We start from the raw sequence: 20,488 nt of genomic DNA, 5'->3' as shown, positions 1-20,488 counted from the left end.
AGCAGTAAACAAGAGAAACACCAGAACCGTCCATGAAGGAGATGTTGGTGACCTTGGAATGATTTTTGGGGGCAAATCCCCAGGGTGATCAAGTGCATCCTCAGACATTCTGGGAAGCTGGTGAAGAAAATATGGAGGCCCTTGCGGAGATATTTATATTCTCTCTATCTTTTGGGTTGTGCCAGAAAACTGGAGGGTGTCTGCCCTTATGCAGTGTTAATGGAAAAGAGCAGGTCAGTGAGTCTGACCAAAATCAAGAATCGTCTCCTTGGCTTTGCCAAGGGACCCTGTTCTCTGACTAACCTGCCATAGCTTTTGAGATGAGCAAGTGTGCCCACGAGGGCATTGTGTGGAGGAGGGCCGTCCAGCAAAGAGTGTTTGAGCTGGAAGGTGAGGGTTGTTACATTTGAAATGGAGGAAGTTGAGGGGGAACCTGACTGCATTGTGCAGTAATGGGGGGTCACAGAAAAGGGCAGTCTAATTGGGATGGCATTTGTGCCAGCTGTGAACGTGTTCCTGATACCTTGGACGGCTGATTTTGCAGAGGATATTTTGTGAGAGATGCAGGGGAAGGTCAACGTGATGAGCTTCCTATGGGGTTTTGGGGAAGCTGGCGTGAAGCTTTCTGCATGTTTCTGGCTGAGGGGATGTTTTGTTTCTGTGCAGGTAAACTCCCCATATCTGGAGCCATATTTAGTTCGGATGGCAAAGCATGATCAGAACAGAGTTCGCTACATGGATTTACTGTGGAGATATTATGAGAAAAACAGGAATTTCAGCAGTGCTGCACGAATCCTTGCTCGTCTTGCAGACATGCACAGGTAAAAAATGTGGGAACACCTTGTTCAAGGGAACCGTCACTCCCTATAAAATCACTTTGTTCCAGAGTCGTCGTCACCCATTGTAACTGGACACCCGTGATCGTCAACTTTATTCACTTTTACCCTGACCTCAAATTCACTTGGCGACACTTTGCCTTTTCTTGATCTCTCTGTCCCCGTCACAGCAGACAAACTTTATACATGCATTTTTTACAAACCTACCAACTCCCACAATGACCTCGACTACACTTCTTCACACCCAGACCCCTGCAAGGTTTCTGTTCCTCTCTCCTATTCCTCGGTCTCCGTCATATCTGTCCCCGAGGTAAGGTCTTAATTCCCGATCATCTGAAGCGTCCGCCGACAAAAGACATGGCTTCCCCTCTTCTACCCTCAACTCCTCCATTTCCTGCACATCTGTCCGAGCCCCTTCTGCCCCCAGACACAACAAGCACCACCCCACCAACCTCCGCATCCAACATATTATCCTCCACAATTTCTGTCACATACATCGTGATCCCACCACCAGACACATCTTCCCCTCTCTTCCTTCTCTCGATACCGCTCTCTCCGTGACTCCCTCATCCACTCATCCTTTCCCACTAATCTCCCCCTTGGCACCTTCCCCTATAATTGAAGGAAGTGCCACACTAGCGCCCACACCTCTTCTTTACACCAACATTCAAGGACCCAAACAGTCCTTTCAAGTGAAGCAACACATTACTTATGAATCTTTGGGAGTCATCTACTGCATCTGGTGTTCCCATTGTGCCCTTTACATCTCCCACAGACCAGGAGATCGCTTCACTGAGCCCCTTCGCTCTGTCTGCATCAGTAACAGGGATCTCCCAGTGGCCAACCATTTCACTTCTGCACCCCACTCCCGCACCAACATGTCTGCCCATGGCCTCATGCATGGCCAAACCAAGGCCTCCTGTGAATTGGAGGAGCACTCCAACCATATAGCATTAACATAGACTTCTCTGATTTCTGCGAGACCACTCCCTGTTCTCCCCTGTTCCCCATCCTTCTGTCTACTTTCTCCTGTCCAATTGACTTCCTGCATGTGGGACTGTGCTCCCCCCCCCCCCAACCACCATTTTATTCAGGCATCTACCTCTAGTTTGCTCATATCTTGAGGGGCTCAAGCCAGGAACGTCGGTTATGTAATTTTATCTTTGCTGTACAAAGGACACTTTTTGACCTGCTGAGTTTCTCCAGCATTGTATTTTTACTTCTATTCCCAAGTTATTGGGTCCACCACGGAAGCAAGCCATTTGGCCCATCTGGTCATGCCTGGTACATTCCCAAATAAGCGCTCCTATAGGAGTGGTGGGAAAACTATTGGAGAGGATTCTTTAAGGACAGGATTTATGAGCATTTAGATAGGTACAGTCTTCTCTAAATGGTGATAGGGTGTTGGACAGAAGGAAAGTACATTAGACTGTCCCTACCCAGGGCATTGGGCTGCCAGAGCCAGTCGAGCTGTCCATTTAGGTACAGATTGGTTTTATGGTTGGTATGGGTGCAGAAAAAATTCACTGTGCTGTCTGGACTGATGGGTTTAATCAAACGGAGAGGCCGATTGACCTGGGACTTCTATCCCTGGAGCGTAGAGATGCCCTTACGGAAGTTTATGAAATTATGAGGGGTATAGATAAGGTAAATAGTCATCGTCTTTATCCAGCATTGATGAATCTAAAATTCAAGGACGTAAGTTGAAGGTGAGAGAGGAAAGACAGCTGAGGGGTACCTTCTTCTCACACAGGGTGGGGGAGTGTATCAAACCAGGTGCCAGAGGAGGTGGTACGGGGTAGAACAATTGTAATGGTTCTGAAGACATTTGAACAGGTCCATTGAGAGGAAAAGTTTCAAGTTAGAGGGTCAAATGGAGGCAAATAGAACTTGCTTGGGCCCAAAACATGGCTCACATAGATTAGTTATGGCCCTTTATATCACAGTACTGGTGCTTCAGTCCATGATGTTGTGCTGACCTCATCAAACCAAAGGGTAGGTTTTTTGATGCAAACCCGGACTCTAAAAATGAAGTGTTGCATTTTGGGAGGTAAAATGCAAGTTCAAAGTATTTAGTTAATGGCAGGTCCTTGAAAGCATTGAGGTACAGATGAATTTGGGGATCCAGGTCCGTAGCTTGGTGAGGGTGGTCAAGCAGGTTTATCGAGTGGTAACAAAGGAGTATGCTATGCTTGGCTTCAGTGGGTGGTGCCACACTGAGAGTATAATTAAGACAGTCAATATTACAGCTTTCAAATACTTTGGTTAGGCTGCACTTGGAACATTGTGCATTTTTGGTTTCCCCATTATCAGAAGACCGTAAGACAGAGGAACAGAAATAGGCCATTCAACCTATCTAGTCTGCCCCACCCTTGAGTTGCAAGCTGATCCATTTTTACACTCAGACCTACTGTCCAGCCTTCTCCCCGTAACCTTTGATGTCCTGGCTAATCAAGAAACTATCAATCTCTCCCTTAAATACACCCAATGAACTAGCATCAACAAATTCCACAGATTAACCTCCCTCTGGCAAAAGAAATTCCTCCACATTTCTGTTCTAAACAGACACCCTTCAATCCTGAAGGTGTGGCATCTTGTTCTCAACCATTCCCACCATGGGAAACAACCTTTCTATATCTACTCTGTCCATGCCTTTCAACATCCAAAATGTTTTCATTGAGATCCCCCCTCATTGTCCTAAATTCCAACGAATCCAGGCCAGGAGCTGTCAAACACTCCTCGTATGATAACCCTTTCATTCCCAGAATCATCCTGTGAACCTCCTCTGACCCCTCTCCAACAACAGCACATCCTTTCTTAAATGAAGGAGCCCAAATACCCCGAGTGAGGTCTTGCTCGTGCCTTATCGAGCCTGAGCATCACATCTTGTATTTACAACCTTATTACAGAAAGGATGTGGAGGCTTTGGGAAGAGTGCAGAAGAAGTTTACCAGGATGCTTGCCTGGATTAGAGGGTCTGAGCTCTGCAGTCAGGAGAGGTGGGACAAACTGGAGTGTTCTTCTCTGGCACAAGAGGTGAGGAAAGACTTGGATAAGTTAAGTAGTTGACCTCTTTGATCCCCCCGAAAAGTAGAAACGTAGATCTAAGGTAAGAGGGGAAAAATTGAAAAGGCACCCGAGGGACACCTTCTTACACGGAGGGAAGGAAGTGGTTGTGGCAGGGACAATTGTGATGTTCAAGAACCGTTCAGACAGGTGTGAGGATAGGAACGCTTTGGAAGGATATGGCCGAACGTAGGCAAATGGGACTAACTCGGTTGACGTGAACAAGTTCGCCAACAAGGCCTTTGCCTGATGAACTCAAATGTTTGAACCTGATAGAAGTAGATGAAGGCATTGATAGGGTCAGAATTTTCCGAGGGTAAGCTATCATGTGAAAAATGGGGGACGTGTGAGTTGAATGGAAATGCATTTGTTTTCCTCACTCGCTCGCACACACGCCATTGCCTGGAGTGGGCTGCCAGAAATGATGGCAGTGTTTGAGGCTTGTTGGTGGACACACAGACATGAGAGGAATGGAAAGCAGCAGGGTTTCCTGCCGTTTCTGTGTTCCATGTCGGTGCATTGACCAGCCATCTTACAGAACGGTTGAGCCAAGCCCATCCCGGTGACTCAGAGGCCACAATGAATACAAGTGGCAGATTTCTTCCTCAGAAGGGCACCAGCTGCTTTTTCAAGCCATCTCATCGGCTGATGGTGATCTTGACCAAGATGCTTCATTTCATGGGGTGCTTTGTGATTGGTTCATTATCCTGACTGAAGATTTTGTTTGCTCCAGTACTGAAATCTCCCTGCAGCAGAGGATCGAGTACGTATCGCGGGCCATCCTCAGTGCGAAAAGCTCCACCGCAACATCGTCACAGGCTGCTGATGGCAAATTCCTCCATGAGCTGGAGGAGAAGATGGAGGTGAGAGGAATGTGGAGCCCAGAAATGAGCAGTTCACCCTGTTTGTCCATGTCAATCGTGACAACTGCCCACACTGACCCCGTTTGTCCAGAGTCCCCTCCTATCCCGTCGCTGCTTTCCCATCCGTGCAATTTAAATGCCATAATTGTATCTGCCTCAACCTTTCTATCCAGCAGCCTGTTGAATCTTACCACTACCCGATGGATGTGTGGAAAAGCTTCCCTCTCCCCTCACCTTTAAATGCAGATAGGTGACACAGTTAACGTAGTGGTTAGTGCAACGCTGTTACAGCTCCAGCAATCGGGACCAGGGTTCAAATCCCGCACTGTCTGTAAGGAATTTGTATGTTCTCCCCGTGTCTGCGTGGGTTTTCCCCAGGGGCTCCAGTTTCCTCCCACCGTTCGAAACGTATCTGGGGTTGTAGGGTAATTGGGCGGCACGGACTCGTGGGATGAAAGGGCCTGTTACCGTGCTGTCGGTCTGAATTTAAAGGTTCATGGATCAGGAATGGGACAAGACAGATGACAAGTGTGTGGAGGGAAACACTTTCGATCCAGTGATTATAATAACATCAGTTTCAAAATGATTATGGAAAAGGTTGAGATTTTAAATTGAAGAAAGGGGCAAATTTTGAGGGAATGAGAAAAGTAGAAAGTGTGGATGAGGGCAGATTGTTTTCTGGAAAGGATGTGCTTGGTTAGTGGGAGGCCCTCAAAGGTGAAATTTTGAGAGTACAAGCGTGGGCAGCTCAGTTAGCTTCGCAGTTACCACAATGTCATGATTAGGACCGGAGTTCACATCCTAAAAGAAGTTTGTAACATTCTCCCCCAAACTCCGGTTTCCTCCCACCCTCCAAAATGTACTGGGGTGTAGGCTAATTGGGTGTAAGTGGGCACCATGAGCTCGTGGGCTGAAATGTCCTGTTACCGTGCTGTATGTCTCTAAAGTCAAGTTCATTGTCACCTGATGGCACAAGTATAACATGACAAAACAGCCTTCTCCAGTCCTCGAAACAAAACGCACAACACGTGGAGGGCAAGTATTCATATACACTAATAAATAAAGAAATGTTGTTCATGAGTGAGTCTCAGATGATGAGTGTGAGCGGTTCATCATTCTCACCATCCGTGGGAAGAAGCTGTTCTTCAGCCTGGCAGTGCTGGCTCTGATCCTCCTGGATCTCTTCCCCGACGGGCGCAGCTGAAAGATGCCGTGTGCGGGGTGGAAGGGGCCCTCATTGATATTGTGCGCCCTCTTCAGACAACAATGGGGGAGGGAAACTCCAATGATCTTCTCTACCACTCTTAGGGTGCTGTGAAATGACCGCCGATCCATTTCTCTGCAGCTACGGTGTCCACACTGTGATGCAGCCGGCCAGGACACCCTCAGTAGAGCTCCTCTAGTAGTTTGACATATCGGTGGCCGGTAGCTTTGCCCATTTCAATCTTCTCAGGAAGTGCACAATAGGTCACTAGTTCAGTGAACTCCAAGAAACTTGGTGCTCTCCACTCTCTCTACTACAGAGTTGTTGACGTGTAGTGGAGGGTGGTCATTCCTGGTTCTCCTGAAGCCCACGATCATCTCCATCTTCTCCACGTTGAGGCTCATGTTGTTTCTCTCACACCACATCACGAGATTTCCCACCACTTCTCTGTAGTGCGACTGATGAGGCCGACAACGGTTGTATTATCCAAACCTTCTGAAGCTGGATCTGGCGATGCAATGGTGGGTTAGTAGCATGAACAGGAGCAGGCTGAACACACAGAGTTTATATGTTCCAGTCAGGTTGAAAGGCAAAGTTAACAGGGAAAAGGAACCTTGGTTTTCAAGAGATATTGTGGATATGGGCAAGATAACACAAATATTGGAGGTGTTGTCAGCGAGCTGGAAAAATGGGCTGTAAAATGGCAGATGGAATTTAATGCCAACAAGTATATTTTGTAAGGACAAACCAAGAAAGAACGTACGCAGTGAATGGTCAGGGATTGAGGAGTGGGGTAGAACAGAGGGATCTGGGAATACAGACACATGATTCCCTGAAAGTGGCATCACAGGTGGACAGGGTTGTAAGGAGAGCTTTTGGCATCTTGGCTTCATAAATCAAAGTATTGAGTCCAGGAGTTAGGATGTTACAGTAAAGTTGTCTAAGACATTGGTGAGGCCAAATTTGGAGTATTGTGTCCAGTTCTGGTCACCAAACTACAGGAAAGTTATCAATAAGATAGAAACAGTGCAGAGAAGATTGACGAGGATGTGGCCCAGACTTCAGGAACTGAATTACAGGGAAAGGTTAAGTAGGTTAGGACTTCATTCCCTGGAGCAAAGAAGAGTGAGGGGAGATTTGATGGAAGTATTTAAAATTATGAGGGGGACAGACAGAGTAAATGTAGGTTGGCTTTTTCCACTGAGGGTGGGTGAGATACAAACCAGAGGACATGGGTTAAGAGTGAAAGGGGAAAGGTTTAGGGGGAACATGAAGGGAAACTTCTTCACACAGAGAGTGGTGGGAGTATTGAACGAGCTGCCAGCTGAAGTGGTGAATGTGGACTCAATTTTAACATTGAAGAAGAATTTGGACAGGTACATGGATGGGAGAGGTATGGAGGGATATGGACTGGGTGCAGGTCAGTGGGACTGGACAAAAAAAAGGTTCAGCACAGACTAAAAGGGCAAAAGGGGCCTGTTTTCTGTGCTGTAGTGTTCTAAGGGATGTTGGGAATGGACAGGTAGGTGGAGATGAGCCTATCATCAGATCAGATTGAATGGCAGAGCATCCTTTATGGGCTGAATGGCCTACTCCTACTATTTGTTGTGTCCTGTTCACCTTATTTGGGTTTTTCTGTTATTTCATGTACAATATAATTTGATTGAACTTTTAATCCTCTTCTCTTGATCCTTTATCCTGCCAGGTTGCCAGAATCCAGCTGCAAATTCATGATACTCTGGCACGCAATTACTCACAGCACCCTTCTGTGCAAGATGCTCTCTCTCAACTTGACTTGGAGCTCATGGACATCACTAAGGTGAGCACATCGTGAAGAAGCTGTTCTACAAGCTGTTGAAACCTGGTATGGGGCTTTTGGCATAATGACCGGTCATTTGGTCCCCACGATGAACCGCTGGAATTCCCGAATGTGCTCAGGTCTAGAGGGGTACACAAAAGAAGTGAAGAAACTTGGGCCACACAGCATTGATGGAAAGGCAGTGGATAGGGTTAGCAGAGCGGTATCACAGTGTCTTCGGCCCAACTCAAATCCTGCCCAATCTGTAAGGAGTTTGGACATACTCTCTTTATCTGTGTGGGTTTTCTTTCCCCAGGGGCTCCAGTTTCCTCCCACCCATCAAAACGTTGGAGATTGTTGGTTAATTTGGGTGTAACTGCCAGAATCGGCTTCTACCGTGTTGGAAATAAAATAAAATTTCAAATTTCATTTTGGACCTGAGTACTCCACAGGGATCAGGCAGATCCTGAACAAAAACTGATGTGGAAGGGGAAGATGTCTCAAAGGATGGACAGGGAGGTTGGGTGGCTCAGCTGGTGATGAGAAAGTAATCCAATCCTTAGAGAGAGGAGACGGGATTGGAAAATGTAGAACCCCTGTAGATAAGAAACGACATGGGTAAATCCACCCTTATGGGTGTTATGTACAGGCCTCTGAACAGTAGCCAGGTTGGTGGTGGAGCCCAAGGAAAATGGCCTGCAGGGCAGCTTCTGAGAGCAACTGTGGCAGAGCCAACTTGGGAAAGAGCAATTTTGGATTGTGTAATGAACCCCTGGGAGGCCGTGATCACGATGTGCTAGAATTCACCCTGCTGTTTGAGAGGGAGAAATTAATGCAGGGCTGTCAATAAACCAGTGGAATAAAGGGTGTGAGGGAGGCGCCAGCCAACGTTGAGTTGGAATCTCACTTGCAGGGGATAACAGTGGAGCAGTGGTTTCTGAACTTCAGCACAGGACAAATTCATCCAAAGGACGAAGGTGTGTTTGAGACAGGGGATGATGCAACTGTGGCCAACAAGGGAAGTCAAAAAGCAGAGTGTGAAATATGGGAAAAATTAGAGGGAGGCTTGAGGATTGGGCCTTCCACAGGGAACTAAATAAATAGGAGAGAAAAGATGGATTTGGAAGATCAGCTAGCTAGCAACAAGAGGGTGTGGAAAGATTTTTCAGATATATAAAGAGCAAAAGAGAGGCAAAGATGGACATTGGACCACTGGACAACGACGCTGAGGAGACAGTAATGTGGGATAAGGAAATGCCGAATCACCTCTGAGAATTTTGCTTCAGTTTTCACTGTGGAGGATGCCAGCAGCATGCCCGAAGTTCGAGAGTGTCAAAGGGCAGTTACTGTTACAAAGGAGAAGGTGCTGGGCATATTAAAACATAGGAATGTGTATAAATCTCCTGGACTGGATGGACAACACCCTAGGGTTAAAGATGAAGCTCTCAGAGCATTGTGGAGGCTTTGATAATGATAGAACATTACAGCACAGAACAGGCCCCTTTGGCCCTTCTAGTCTGTGCCAAACCATTTCTTTTCCTAGTTCCACTGACCTGTACCAAATCCATAGCCCTCCTACCTCTCCCATCCATGGACCTGTCCAAATTCTTCTTAAAAGTTAAAATTGAGCCCACATTCGCCCCATCAGCTGGCAGCTTGTTCCACACTCCCTCCACTCTCTGTGAGAAGACGTTTCCCCCTAAACCTTTCACCCTTAACCCACGTCCTCTGGTTTGTATCTCACCTACCCTCAGTGGAAAAAGCCTATTGTAGTCACACTAGACACGCAGCCACAAAGAACCACACAGAGCCGAAAGTGAGTTGAACAACTGACTTCAATAGAACTCGTGCACACATTTAAATCTCTCAGAACCTGATGATGCTTGTGACTCCAGGACCTTTGTGACCTCAGCCGCTAGGCTGTGGGCTTCCCCTGCCCCAGGAACTCACAGCCAGATCTGCCACAGACTTGCCCGGAGTTCGTGAGCCGGTTCACCTGTTGCGTGGGTGAGTCGCCACATGACCCCCACCCACCAGAACTGGTGTTAGGAGGCGTGGAGTTCACGGCCAATATTCTTTAGTCCATTTGGATGGCAAACCTCATCAGCGTGGGGGTGGCATAGTCACAGAGTGTTCCAGATCTAGGTGCACCGGCTTGATGCGGTCAATGGTGAAGGTCTCCTCATGGCCACTCACGTCGAGGACGCACATGGTTCTGTTCTAACACACCACCTTGTACGGGCCCGCGGTGCATGCCCCTGTAGACAAAGATGTAGTCAAGGTCCTGGAGGTCTTTGAGGATAAAGGAAAGTGTTGGGGCCGTGGGACAAGGTTGGGACAGGAGTTAGTGTTCCCACCTTCTCTCGGAGTCTTGTGAGCACTGCTGCGGATGTCTCCTCTGTGCCACAGGCCGCTGGCACAAACTCGCCGGGAACCGTCAGTGGAGCACTGTATACCAACTCTGCCAAAGACCAGGCTAAGTCTTCTTTGGGAGTTGTGCGAATGCCAAGAAGCACCCATGGGAGCTCGTCCATTCAATCTTGGCCTCGGAGGCGCACCGTCAAGACTGACCAGGTGCCAGGGGAAATGCTCTACCAGACCATTGGACTGCAGATGGTTGGCCGTGGTGTGGTGTAGCTGGGTCCCAAGTAGTTGTGCCAGCGCCAACCATAGACTGGATGTGAACTGCAACCCGCTGTCTGAGGTTGGCAGGCAGCTTGCAACGAGGGCTCTGGCGCAGGTCTCAGACGTGATGGCAAGCAGTACGGCTTTTGGCCACCTGGTGAACCTGTCCTCCGGGAGACCAGCAGTGGACCAACAATGTCCACATGGACATGCTCAAACCTCCTGTACATCGGTTGGAAGGGGAGCCTTCACGTGCCTTTGGACTGTGGAGGTCTGACAGTGTATGCATGTCCTGGCCCAGTCCCCAACCTGCTTGTGTAGGCCATGCCCAATGAATCTATCGGCCACCAGTTGGAAGGTTGCCCAAATGGAGGATGGGCCAAACCATGTAGTACATCAAAAACTCAGCGCCTCCAAGCAGCTGGAATGGTGGGCCGGTGGACATGTTGCAGAGGAGCTTGCTGCTCTATTGGGCCGATGGGGATGTCCTCAAGTTCCAGGCCCGAGACTACAGTGCGGTCGGCTGGTATTTCTTCGTCCAGCTGCTGTACCTCAGTGAGTGCCAAGTAGTCCAACCCTGGGGACAGGGAATGCACTGAGCGGGTGGAGATGCGAGGCAGTATGTTGGCACCGCGCTGCGCACTCTCGACGAGAGAGGCTGTTAAGTACGGATCAGGAGCGCCTTGTTTCAAACCTGTCCACAACCGATGGGTGGTGTAGGAAGATGATGATGTGTCCTGCTGTTTTCTGGTTGAGTGAACTTTGAGGCGTTCGAGACAATTTGCCTGGCCTGGAATTGGGCTTCAGCCTGTTCAAACCAGACTTGCAGCTGCGAGGTCCAGAAAGTCGGCCGTTTCAGTGAAACGCCGTTCTGCTCTGTCCAAAATCAACATTGAATACAAAAATTATGCAAGTAATACAGCTCAAATTCCCTTACATAAGATATTTTGTACATCTCTGATGAGATGTTGTTCTGTGATATGATCCGTAATCTGTCATTAAACCCCCTCCCCCCACTTGTTAGTCTTTAATAATGGAAAGGAGAAAAAGTTTTTGTAAAAAAACTAATCTACCTCCTCCCTCTAAACAAGGTGATCTGTATATATTGTAAATATGAATCAAATAACAGACACCAGACGGGGAATCCCTGGAGCATCCACACCACTTCAATCCTCAGATGATGACAATATTCCACGAATGGGCCCCACGTCTTATCATGTAACCACTGAAAGTGAGTGGGTGAAGCATTATCTTTCCACTTCATCAAAATTGCTCATCTAGTTATCAATGAAGCAAAAGCTCGGATTCTCTTCTGGATTGAGGACAGAGAGATGTAAATAAAGCCATCAAAGGGGATGGTACTAATTTAGTCTTAATTGTTGATAAAGTTTGGAAAATCTCTTTCCATAAATGTTCTAAATTCGGACACTCCCAAAACCTATCAATCAATTAAGCTTCTCAGATTTTACACTTATCCCATAATGGATCCAGGGGTAAAACACCGTGGTTAAGTGATGAAGGGCTCCAGCCCGCAACGTTGGTGCTGTATCTTCACCTTTGCCATATAAAGGTACTATTTGACTTGCTGAGTTTCTCCAGCATTTGTGTGTTTTTTCACATAATGGATCCATATCAGGATAAAAATGAAATATTTTAACTTTGGACATATGTATTCTGTGCACCACCTTAAACTGCAACAAACAATGTCATGCACAAAATGAAGACTCTTTGATCAGATTAAGAGTTGTATCCCAACCCTCGTCCAAGAATGCTCTACTCAGATCTCGCTCCCATTCGTTCTTAATCCTGGTCATTGAGGCCATGCTTAACTCCATTAAATTAATGTAAATATTTGATATGAATCCTCCATGGGAAATTGCAAAATCAAAAAAGTACATCAACAATATTCGCTTTAGAGATTCGAGGAAAATCAGAACATTTGTACTGAACGAAATGCCTAATTTGTAAATATCTAAAAAAATGCCTATTAGAAAGATGAGATTTTGCTGATCGTTTTTCAAAAAAAGCAAAATTACCTCAAATAAAAAGATCTTTAAAACATTTGATGCCTAATCTTTACCATTCCTTAAAACCTGTATCTCACGAAGAAGGTTGGAAAATATGATTCATTATAATAGAAGTGGCAATATCCAAATAATTTCCTAAATAGTGTCCATATCTTTAATCCATGCCTCATTATTGAGTTATTAGTCAATTTAGAAAAAACAAAATGGTAAAAATTAACTTAATAGCCAACATAGATGTCTTTTAGAAAAATTCAATTCCATTTCTACCCACGAAGGACAGTCAGCTGACTTATCAAAATGTAACAATAAGAGTAAATTACTCATGTTGGCCGCCCAATAATAGAATCTAAAGTTAGGATTTGATAATCCCCCCATTCCTATTAGTCTTTTGGAGATGATCTTATTTTTACAAAGTTGAAACCATCGAATCCAATAACTCAAAATGGATTTAGGGATCAAAATCGGCAAATGTTTTGGCATTTACTTAATCAAATTAAAGTATTATCTGGAAGGTCACCTTTATTACAATAATTGGTCACATCAATTCTCTCAAGATGAATATTTTACCTAAATTTTTGTCTCTTTTTCAATCTTTTCCTTTTCTAAATTGACACATAATCCAATAATGAGAAATAGGTTGAGAAGATGGGCTCAATTTAGAACATTTTTCGGTTATAATACTTTCTCTCTTGCTCATCCCATGACAGATACCCATCGTTTTCAGCCGTCTGTGTTAGACGCAGGTTTTAAGGGGTGGTACAGACCAGGTATCAAAAGTTATAAATGTCTTTTTGTTGAAAATAACTTTGACTTTTTTGAACAATTGACAGCAAAATTTAAACTTCCTAATAGACATTCTTTTAGATATTTACAAGTTAGCCATTTTGTTCAATCCAAGATTTCTCATTTTCCTCGAATCTCAAATTCAAATATTCTTGATTTATTCTTTTTCCTGCATTTTTCACATTCCTCAATTACCTCATTTGCTCCGTTTTACCTTTAACTGCGACACATCTCTCTCTTAGCCAGATCCCCAATATCCCTTGAACACCAGGGTTCCCTATTCCTATTAACTTTGCCTTTAATCTGGACCGGAGCATAGAAACTCATGCTCTCAAAATGTCACGTTCGAGGCCTTCCACATCATTGCCAGAAAACAACCTACTACTAATCCACACATTCTAGATCCTTTATCATTTCCTCAAAATTGGCCTTTCTCCAATTTAGAATCTCAACCCGGGACCAGACCTATCCTTCTCCAGAATTATCTTGAAACTAAAGGCATGATCACTGGACACAAAATGTTTCCCTACACATATATCTGTCATGTGCCCTGTCTTGTTCCCTAAAAAGAGGTCCAGTATTGCCCTCTCTCTAGGTGGAACATCCATATATTGGATGAGAAAACTTTCCGGAACACATATAACCATATAACCACTTACAGCACAGAACAGGCCAGTTCGGCCCTACTAGTCCATGCCGTAGCAAATCCCCACCCTCCTAGTCCCACTGACCAGCACCCGGTCCATACCCCTCTAGTCCCCTCCTATCCATGTAACGATCCAGTCTTTCCTTAAATGTAACCAATGATCCCGCCTCGACCACGTCTGCCGGAAGCTCATTCCACATCCCCACAACCCTCTGCGTAAAGAAATTTCCCCTCATGTTCCCCTTATAATTTTCCCCCTTCAATCTTAAACCAGGTCCTCTAGTTTGAATCTCCCCCTTTCTTAATTGAAAAAGCCTATCCACATTTACTCTGTCTGTCCCTTTTAAAATCTTAAACACCTCTATCAAGTCCCCTCTCAATCTTCTACGCTCCAGAGCAAAAAGCCCCAGTCTGCACAACCTTTCCCTGTAACTCAGACCCTGAAATCCTGTCAATGTTCTCGTGAACCTTCTCTGCACTCTCTCTATTTTGTTTATATCTTTCCTATAATTTGGTGACCAAAACTGTACACAGTACTCCAAATTTGGCCTCACCAATGTCTTGTACAATTTCATCATAACCTCCCTACTCTTGAATTCAATACTCTGATTTATGAAGGCCAACATTCCAAATGCCTTCTTCACCACACCATCTACCTCAGTATCAGCCTTGAGGGTACTATTTACCATAACTCCCAAATCCCTTTGTTGCTCTGCACTCCTCAATTGTCTACCATTCAATGTATATGACCTATTTAAATTTGCCTTTCCAAAATGTAGCACCCCACATTTATCTTCCATCAGCCATTTCTCAGCCCACACCTCCAGTCTTCCTAAATCACCTTTTAATCTACGGTAATCTACCTCACTGTCCACAACACCACCAATCTTTGTGTCATCCGCAAACTTGCTTATCCAATTCTACACCCTACATCCAGATCGTTACTATATATAACAAACAATAGTGCACCCAGGACAGATCCCTGAAGAACTCCACTAGTCACTGGCCTCTAATTGGACAAACAATTTTCTACCACTACTCTCTGACACCCCCCATCCAACCACTGCTGAATCCATTTTACTACCTCTTTATTTATACCTAATGCCTTCACCTTTTTTCCTAACCTCCTGTGGGGAACTTTGTCAAAAGCTTTACTAAAGTCCAAATAGACAACATCCACAGCTTTCCCTTCATCAACCTTTTTTGTAACCCCCTCAAAGAACTCAATCAGGTTTGTCAAGCATGATCTACCCCTGACAAAACCATGCTGATTACTCCCTGTCAATCCCTGTACCTCCAAAAATTTGTAAATAGCATCCCTCAGAACACTTTCCATCAACTTGCCCACCACAGACGTCACACTTACAGGCCTATAATTCCCAGGTTTGCATTTGGACCCTTTCTTAAACAGAGGAACCACATGCGCCACCCTCCAATCCTTTGGCACCACCCACGTGGCCAGTGACATCCTAAATATCTCTGTTAATGGCCCCACTAACTGTCCACTAGCCTATTTTGTCCGGTCCAGGAGATTTATCCACCTTTATCTTTTTTAACACAGCCATCACTACCTCCTCGGTTATCCTTATATGCTTCATGACCTCCCCACTATTTTTCTTTACTTCAACTGGTTCAATATTTTTTTCCCTAGTGAATACCGAGGCAAAGAAATCATTCAAAATTTCCCCCATTTCCTCAGACTTCTCACTCAGCCTACCCTCGCTATCTACAAGGCGTCCAATTTTATCTCTCACTAATCTTTTACTTTTAATGTACTTATAGAAACCCTTTGGATTTATTTTTACTCTGTCAGCCAAAGCCTCTTCATGCCTTTTTTTGGCCTTTCTAATTTCTTTCTTAAGATTCCTTCTACACTCCTTGTAGTCCTCATTCAACTTCTCAGCTCCCTACTCTTTATACCTCTTGTACACCTCCCTTTTTCTCCTAACCAAATTTCCAATATTCCTCGAAAACCAAGCCTCCCTATGACTTCCAGCCTTTCCTTTGATCTAGACTGGGACATAACTACTCTGTACCCACAAAATTTATTTTTTGAATATCCTCCATTTTTCATTAACATCCTTACCTGAAAATATCCTGTCCCACTCAATACTCCCCAAATCCCTTCTTATTCCTTCGAAATTTGCTCTTTTCCAATCCAGAACCTCAACTTTAGGCCTCTCCTTGCTCTTCCTTAAAACTACCCTAAAACTAACAGAAGTATGATCACTAGACCCAATTGGTTCTCCAACATTAATGTCCGCTACCTGACCTAGCTCGTTCCCTAACAGGAGATCCAGTATTACACCGTCCCGAGTCGGTTCTTCTGCTAACTGATTTAGAAAACAATCCTGAACACATTTAATGAATTCCAGCCCATCCAGCCCTCTAACCGTATGGGTATCCCAATCAATATGAGGGAAGTTAAAATCTCCCATGATCACAACCTTATGATTTTCACACATATACGTTATCTCCCTACAAATTTGTTCCTCTAATTTTCTTGGCCCATTTGGTGGTCTGTAATACACCCCTATTAGCACCCTCTTGCCTCCTCCACCCCTCAAATCCACCCAAACAGCCTCACTGGTCGATCCCTCCATACCATCTTGCCACCTCACAGCAGTAATGTCCTCCTTAACAAGCAGAGCAACTCCTCCCCCTTTTTTACTCCCTGATCTATCACATCTAAAACAAATGTATCCTGGAACATTAAGTTGCCAGTCCTGCCCCTCCTGTAGCCAGGTCTCACTAATTGCCACAACATCATGACCCCAAGTATCTGTCCATGCTCTAAGCTCATCTACCTTGTTCACTATGCTTCTTGCATTAAAATATATGCATCTCAGAGAATGACCCTCACATATATTCTCCTTTTTACCTTCTACCCTAATCTCCATCCTACCTTGACAAACTCCAAGCCCTTTTTACAGGATGGGAGTCCCAGTCAATATGTGGAAAGTTCAAATCCTGACAATCACACCCTTATGTTTCCTGCAACTGTCCGCTATCTCTCTACAGATCTGCTCCTCCAAATCTCACCGACTATTGGACGGTCTATAATACAACCCCGTGAGTGTGGTCATACCTTTCCTGTTCCTCAGTTCCACCCATACAGCCTCAGTAGACGAGCCCTCTGATCCATCCTGCCTGAGCACAGCTGTGATATTTTCCCTGATGAGCAATGTCTCTCATTTCCACGCCCCCCCCCCCCCACCGAGTTTGACATACACTCTAAGCTCATCTGTCTTTCCTACAATACTCCCTTCAATGAAATAGATGCGCCTGAAAACATTATCTCCACCATGTACAACTCGCTGATTTCAGTCTCTATGTGCAGTCTGAACAGTATACATATTTCCAGGAAGTATACATAGTACCAGTATACATATTTCTGAGGGAAATGGCCATAGGGTTGCCCTGCACTACTTTCCTGTTCCCTTTCCCTCTCCAGACTGTCACTCAGCTACCTTCCTCCTGTCTCCTGGTTGTGACTGGGTCCCTGAAACTCCTGTCTATCACCTCTCAGCCTCCTGAATGATCCAGAGATCATCCGTCTCCAGCTCCAGTTCCCTAATTGGGTTTGTAAAGTTGGTGGTAAGTTGGGCAGATACAAAGCTAGCGTTCTATTCAATGGGCAGATATATAATGTTGAGGCTTTATAAGGCTCAATCACACTTCTAGCATTGTGAGCAGTTTTTGGAATGAAAGGTGTATCATTTGAGGAGTGATTTGCGGCTTTGGGACTGGACCTATTGCAATTTCGAAGAATGAGAGGGGAAATACTGAAAAGATTGGATAGAGTGGGTGTAGAGAGGATATTTCCTGTGGTGGGGGAATCTGGGACCAGAGAGCCTTGTAGCAAAATATAAAAATGTCCCCTTTAGAACAGAGATGAGGAGGAATTTCTCCACCCAGAGGGTGTTGAATTGTTGAGATTTGTTGCTGTGGAGTCCAAGTCATTGGGCATATTTAAGGAAAGAGGTAAATAGGTTCTTGATCGGGAAGGGAATGGGGTTAATAGGGATAACAAATCTTGACAAAATGGCGGAATCTGGGCCAAATGCTGCACTCCCCCTATCTCTGGGTTCCTTGCTCTGTTCCACTGCACATGCAGTACCCTTCCATTTGCAGTGCAGATTCTATCCTGGTTCATTCTTCCAAAAAGTCAACACCTCACACTTGCCATCATTAAATTCCATCTGCCATTTTGCAGCCCATTTATCCAACTGATCCAGCCCCCCCCCCCCCCACCTGCAAGCTCTGAGATCCTTCCTCGCTGCCCACCACACCTCCAGTTTTTGTGTCATGTGCAATTTACCACATTGTCGATGCCTGTGGCACTTCGCCAGTCACAGGCCTCCATTTAATCGGGCATTTATCACTCTGGCTTCTCCCCAAAGCCAATGGCTTATCCAGTCGACTCCAGTCAAACCCCCAGCCCCGATCGCTGGCGCTGTAATAACGTTGCGCTGACCACTCCGTCAACCGTGCTGCCCTATCATGTGGAATAATCTTCCAAAAGGGGTTGAACAACAACATGAAGAGGATCATATGCTGAAAGATTGGAGGTGATGAATTTTGGTTGGGCTTCGTTAGCTTACCACATGAGACAAATATCTGGTGTCTATGAAGTATAACAAGAGACTCTTTTGTATATATAACTCTGAGGTTCTCTTCTGCAGTTGTATGGAGAGTTTGCCGACCATTTCCGTCTCTCAGAGTGTAAACTGGCCATCATCCATTGTGCAGGTCACTCAGATACCATCCTTGTACAGTCACTTTGGCAAGAGATTATTGAGAAAGGTGAGTCCTATCAAATCTATTCTTAGAAATATATAACACTACAGTACAGAAACAGGCTCATTCTGCCCTTCGAGTCGGTGCCGAACCATTTTTCTGCCTAGTCCCACTGATTCGCATACCTCGTTAGTCCCTGCCTCATCCCATCCTAACTATCCCTTCCCTTATTAAGCACTTTCCCATTTTTGTTTCCTTTTATCCTTGTCCACAGCTATGTTATGTTAAAGTTCAGGGAGTTGTGGTCACTCTCACCGAAATGCTCCCCCACCAAGAGGTCCGTCCCCTGACCAGGTTCATTTCCCCCGAACCAGAACCAGTCTGACCTCTCCTCTCATCGGCCGCTCCACAGACTGTGTCAGTAATCCTTCTTAAACACACCTGACAAATTCATCCCTCTTGCAGTCAGGAGGTGCCAGTCCATATTAGGGAAGTTGAAATCATCCATAACTACAACCCTGTATTTCCTGCACCATTTCCAAATCTCCCTGCTGATCTGCTGCTCCTCGGGGTCCAGAGGGCTCTTTGGGGGGCCTATCGTCTCTCCCAATGGAGTGATCTCTCCCTTCCTATTTCACGATACAAATTTTTCTTAAATGTTAAAATTGAGTCTATGTTCACTTCAGCTGGCAGCTCGTTCCACACCCCCCACCACCGTCTTGAACTTATTTGAAAGCTTGTAGAGTGAGGCCTACGATCTTGTTTTTTTTTTCTTTTCTTGAACAATACATTGCAATAGAAGCAATGCATAATACATAATTTTGTTTTTATCCCCCCTCCCTGAAAAGAAAGGAAGGAAGAAAGCACAAAAGAAAAAAATGAAGTGAATTTTTTAGCGATGACATAAACCAACACATTTATAACATATTCAAATACGTAAATCTTATGTTTTAAATCAATTCTACATGTTAAATTTCAATATATCTAATATTACCTCTAATTAATCAAACATCTATTAAGAATCTCACATCTCTTCCATCATCCAATTTAAATTCCATGTTAAATCAATTCTCTAACGTAAAATAAAACATCAATGTAATTGATAGAAGCTCCATTTGTAAACGTATATTTAATAAATCATACAACTCTCTCCATGACATTCAGGAATATAACCCTACTGTGTTATATTGTTGAAGGGGGGAATCAGGACCCTCTATTTTTCGTCAATCCATGTGTCCATCCAAGAGTCTCTTAAATGCCCCCAATGTTCCAGCCTCCCGCATCACCCCTGGCAAGACATTACAGGCCCCCACAACTCTGTGTTTAAAATTAAACCTTACCCTTGATGTCTCCCCTAAACTTCCCTCCCTTCACTTTGTACACACATCCTTTGGTGTTTGCTGTTCCCCCCCGCCTTGAGAAACAGGCCTTCTCAACTATCCTATCAACCTTTGTGGATTCATCCAAACTCCTACATAACTGACCATTAACCCTGTCCTCTGCCTTCTGGTTTGACCTTCCCATTTAACTTAGTTTATTTTTTTAATCCTTTCAAATTGCCACTTGAAGCCTGATTCTTACTGGAATTATTCATTGGACGTGCATCATTCATCACTTCTGCTCACTGGGTTTTCCATGAAACAAAACTAACAGATAACAGAACCACGATGCTGTGCAATGAAACAGTGAGGTTTGGGGATTAACATGGATGAGAGAGTGATCTGGCCAATTCACCAGATATATTTGAAGGGGAGTTGGATGTGGCCCTGTTGGCCGAAAGGATCAAGTGCAAAGAGAAAGCAGGAATTGAGGACTGAAGAGACCTGATCTGCATGTTGGATGGTGGGACAGGCTGGAAGGGTTGAGGGGCCATTTCCTCTGTTTGTGTGATTAGCAGAGA

General features: G+C 45.1%; 2 protein-coding genes across 3 annotated transcripts in view; one reads left to right on the top strand and one right to left on the bottom strand.

The window, feature by feature from the left end:
* The window catches only part of nup155 (nucleoporin 155), a 177,913-nt gene that overhangs the window by 152,952 nt on the left and 4,473 nt on the right, over nt 1–20,488 (top strand). For both annotated transcript variants that reach the window (XM_069884488.1, XM_069884497.1), the window contains exons 28-31: nt 667–821; nt 4,636–4,765; nt 7,675–7,788; nt 18,534–18,654. In XM_069884488.1, the coding sequence (XP_069740589.1) occupies nt 667–821; nt 4,636–4,765; nt 7,675–7,788; nt 18,534–18,654 (520 nt within the window). The remainder of the gene's footprint in view (nt 1–666; nt 822–4,635; nt 4,766–7,674; nt 7,789–18,533; nt 18,655–20,488) is intronic.
* The window catches only part of lmbrd2b (LMBR1 domain containing 2b), a 147,762-nt gene continuing 134,862 nt past the window's right edge, over nt 7,589–20,488 (bottom strand). The window contains exons 19-21 of the transcript XR_011339993.1: nt 18,453–19,428; nt 9,516–11,268; nt 7,589–7,909 (exon numbers count right to left, since the gene is read on the bottom strand). The gene's annotated coding sequence lies outside the window, so the exon portion shown is untranslated. The remainder of the gene's footprint in view (nt 7,910–9,515; nt 11,269–18,452; nt 19,429–20,488) is intronic.

The sequence above is a fragment of the Narcine bancroftii genome, chromosome 1 (genome assembly GCF_036971445.1).
Source record: "Narcine bancroftii isolate sNarBan1 chromosome 1, sNarBan1.hap1, whole genome shotgun sequence".
Taxonomy (NCBI): Eukaryota; Metazoa; Chordata; class Chondrichthyes; order Torpediniformes; family Narcinidae; genus Narcine; species Narcine bancroftii.
Note: the sequence above shows the minus strand (reverse complement) of the source record. Positions and strands in the feature narration are given on the sequence as shown.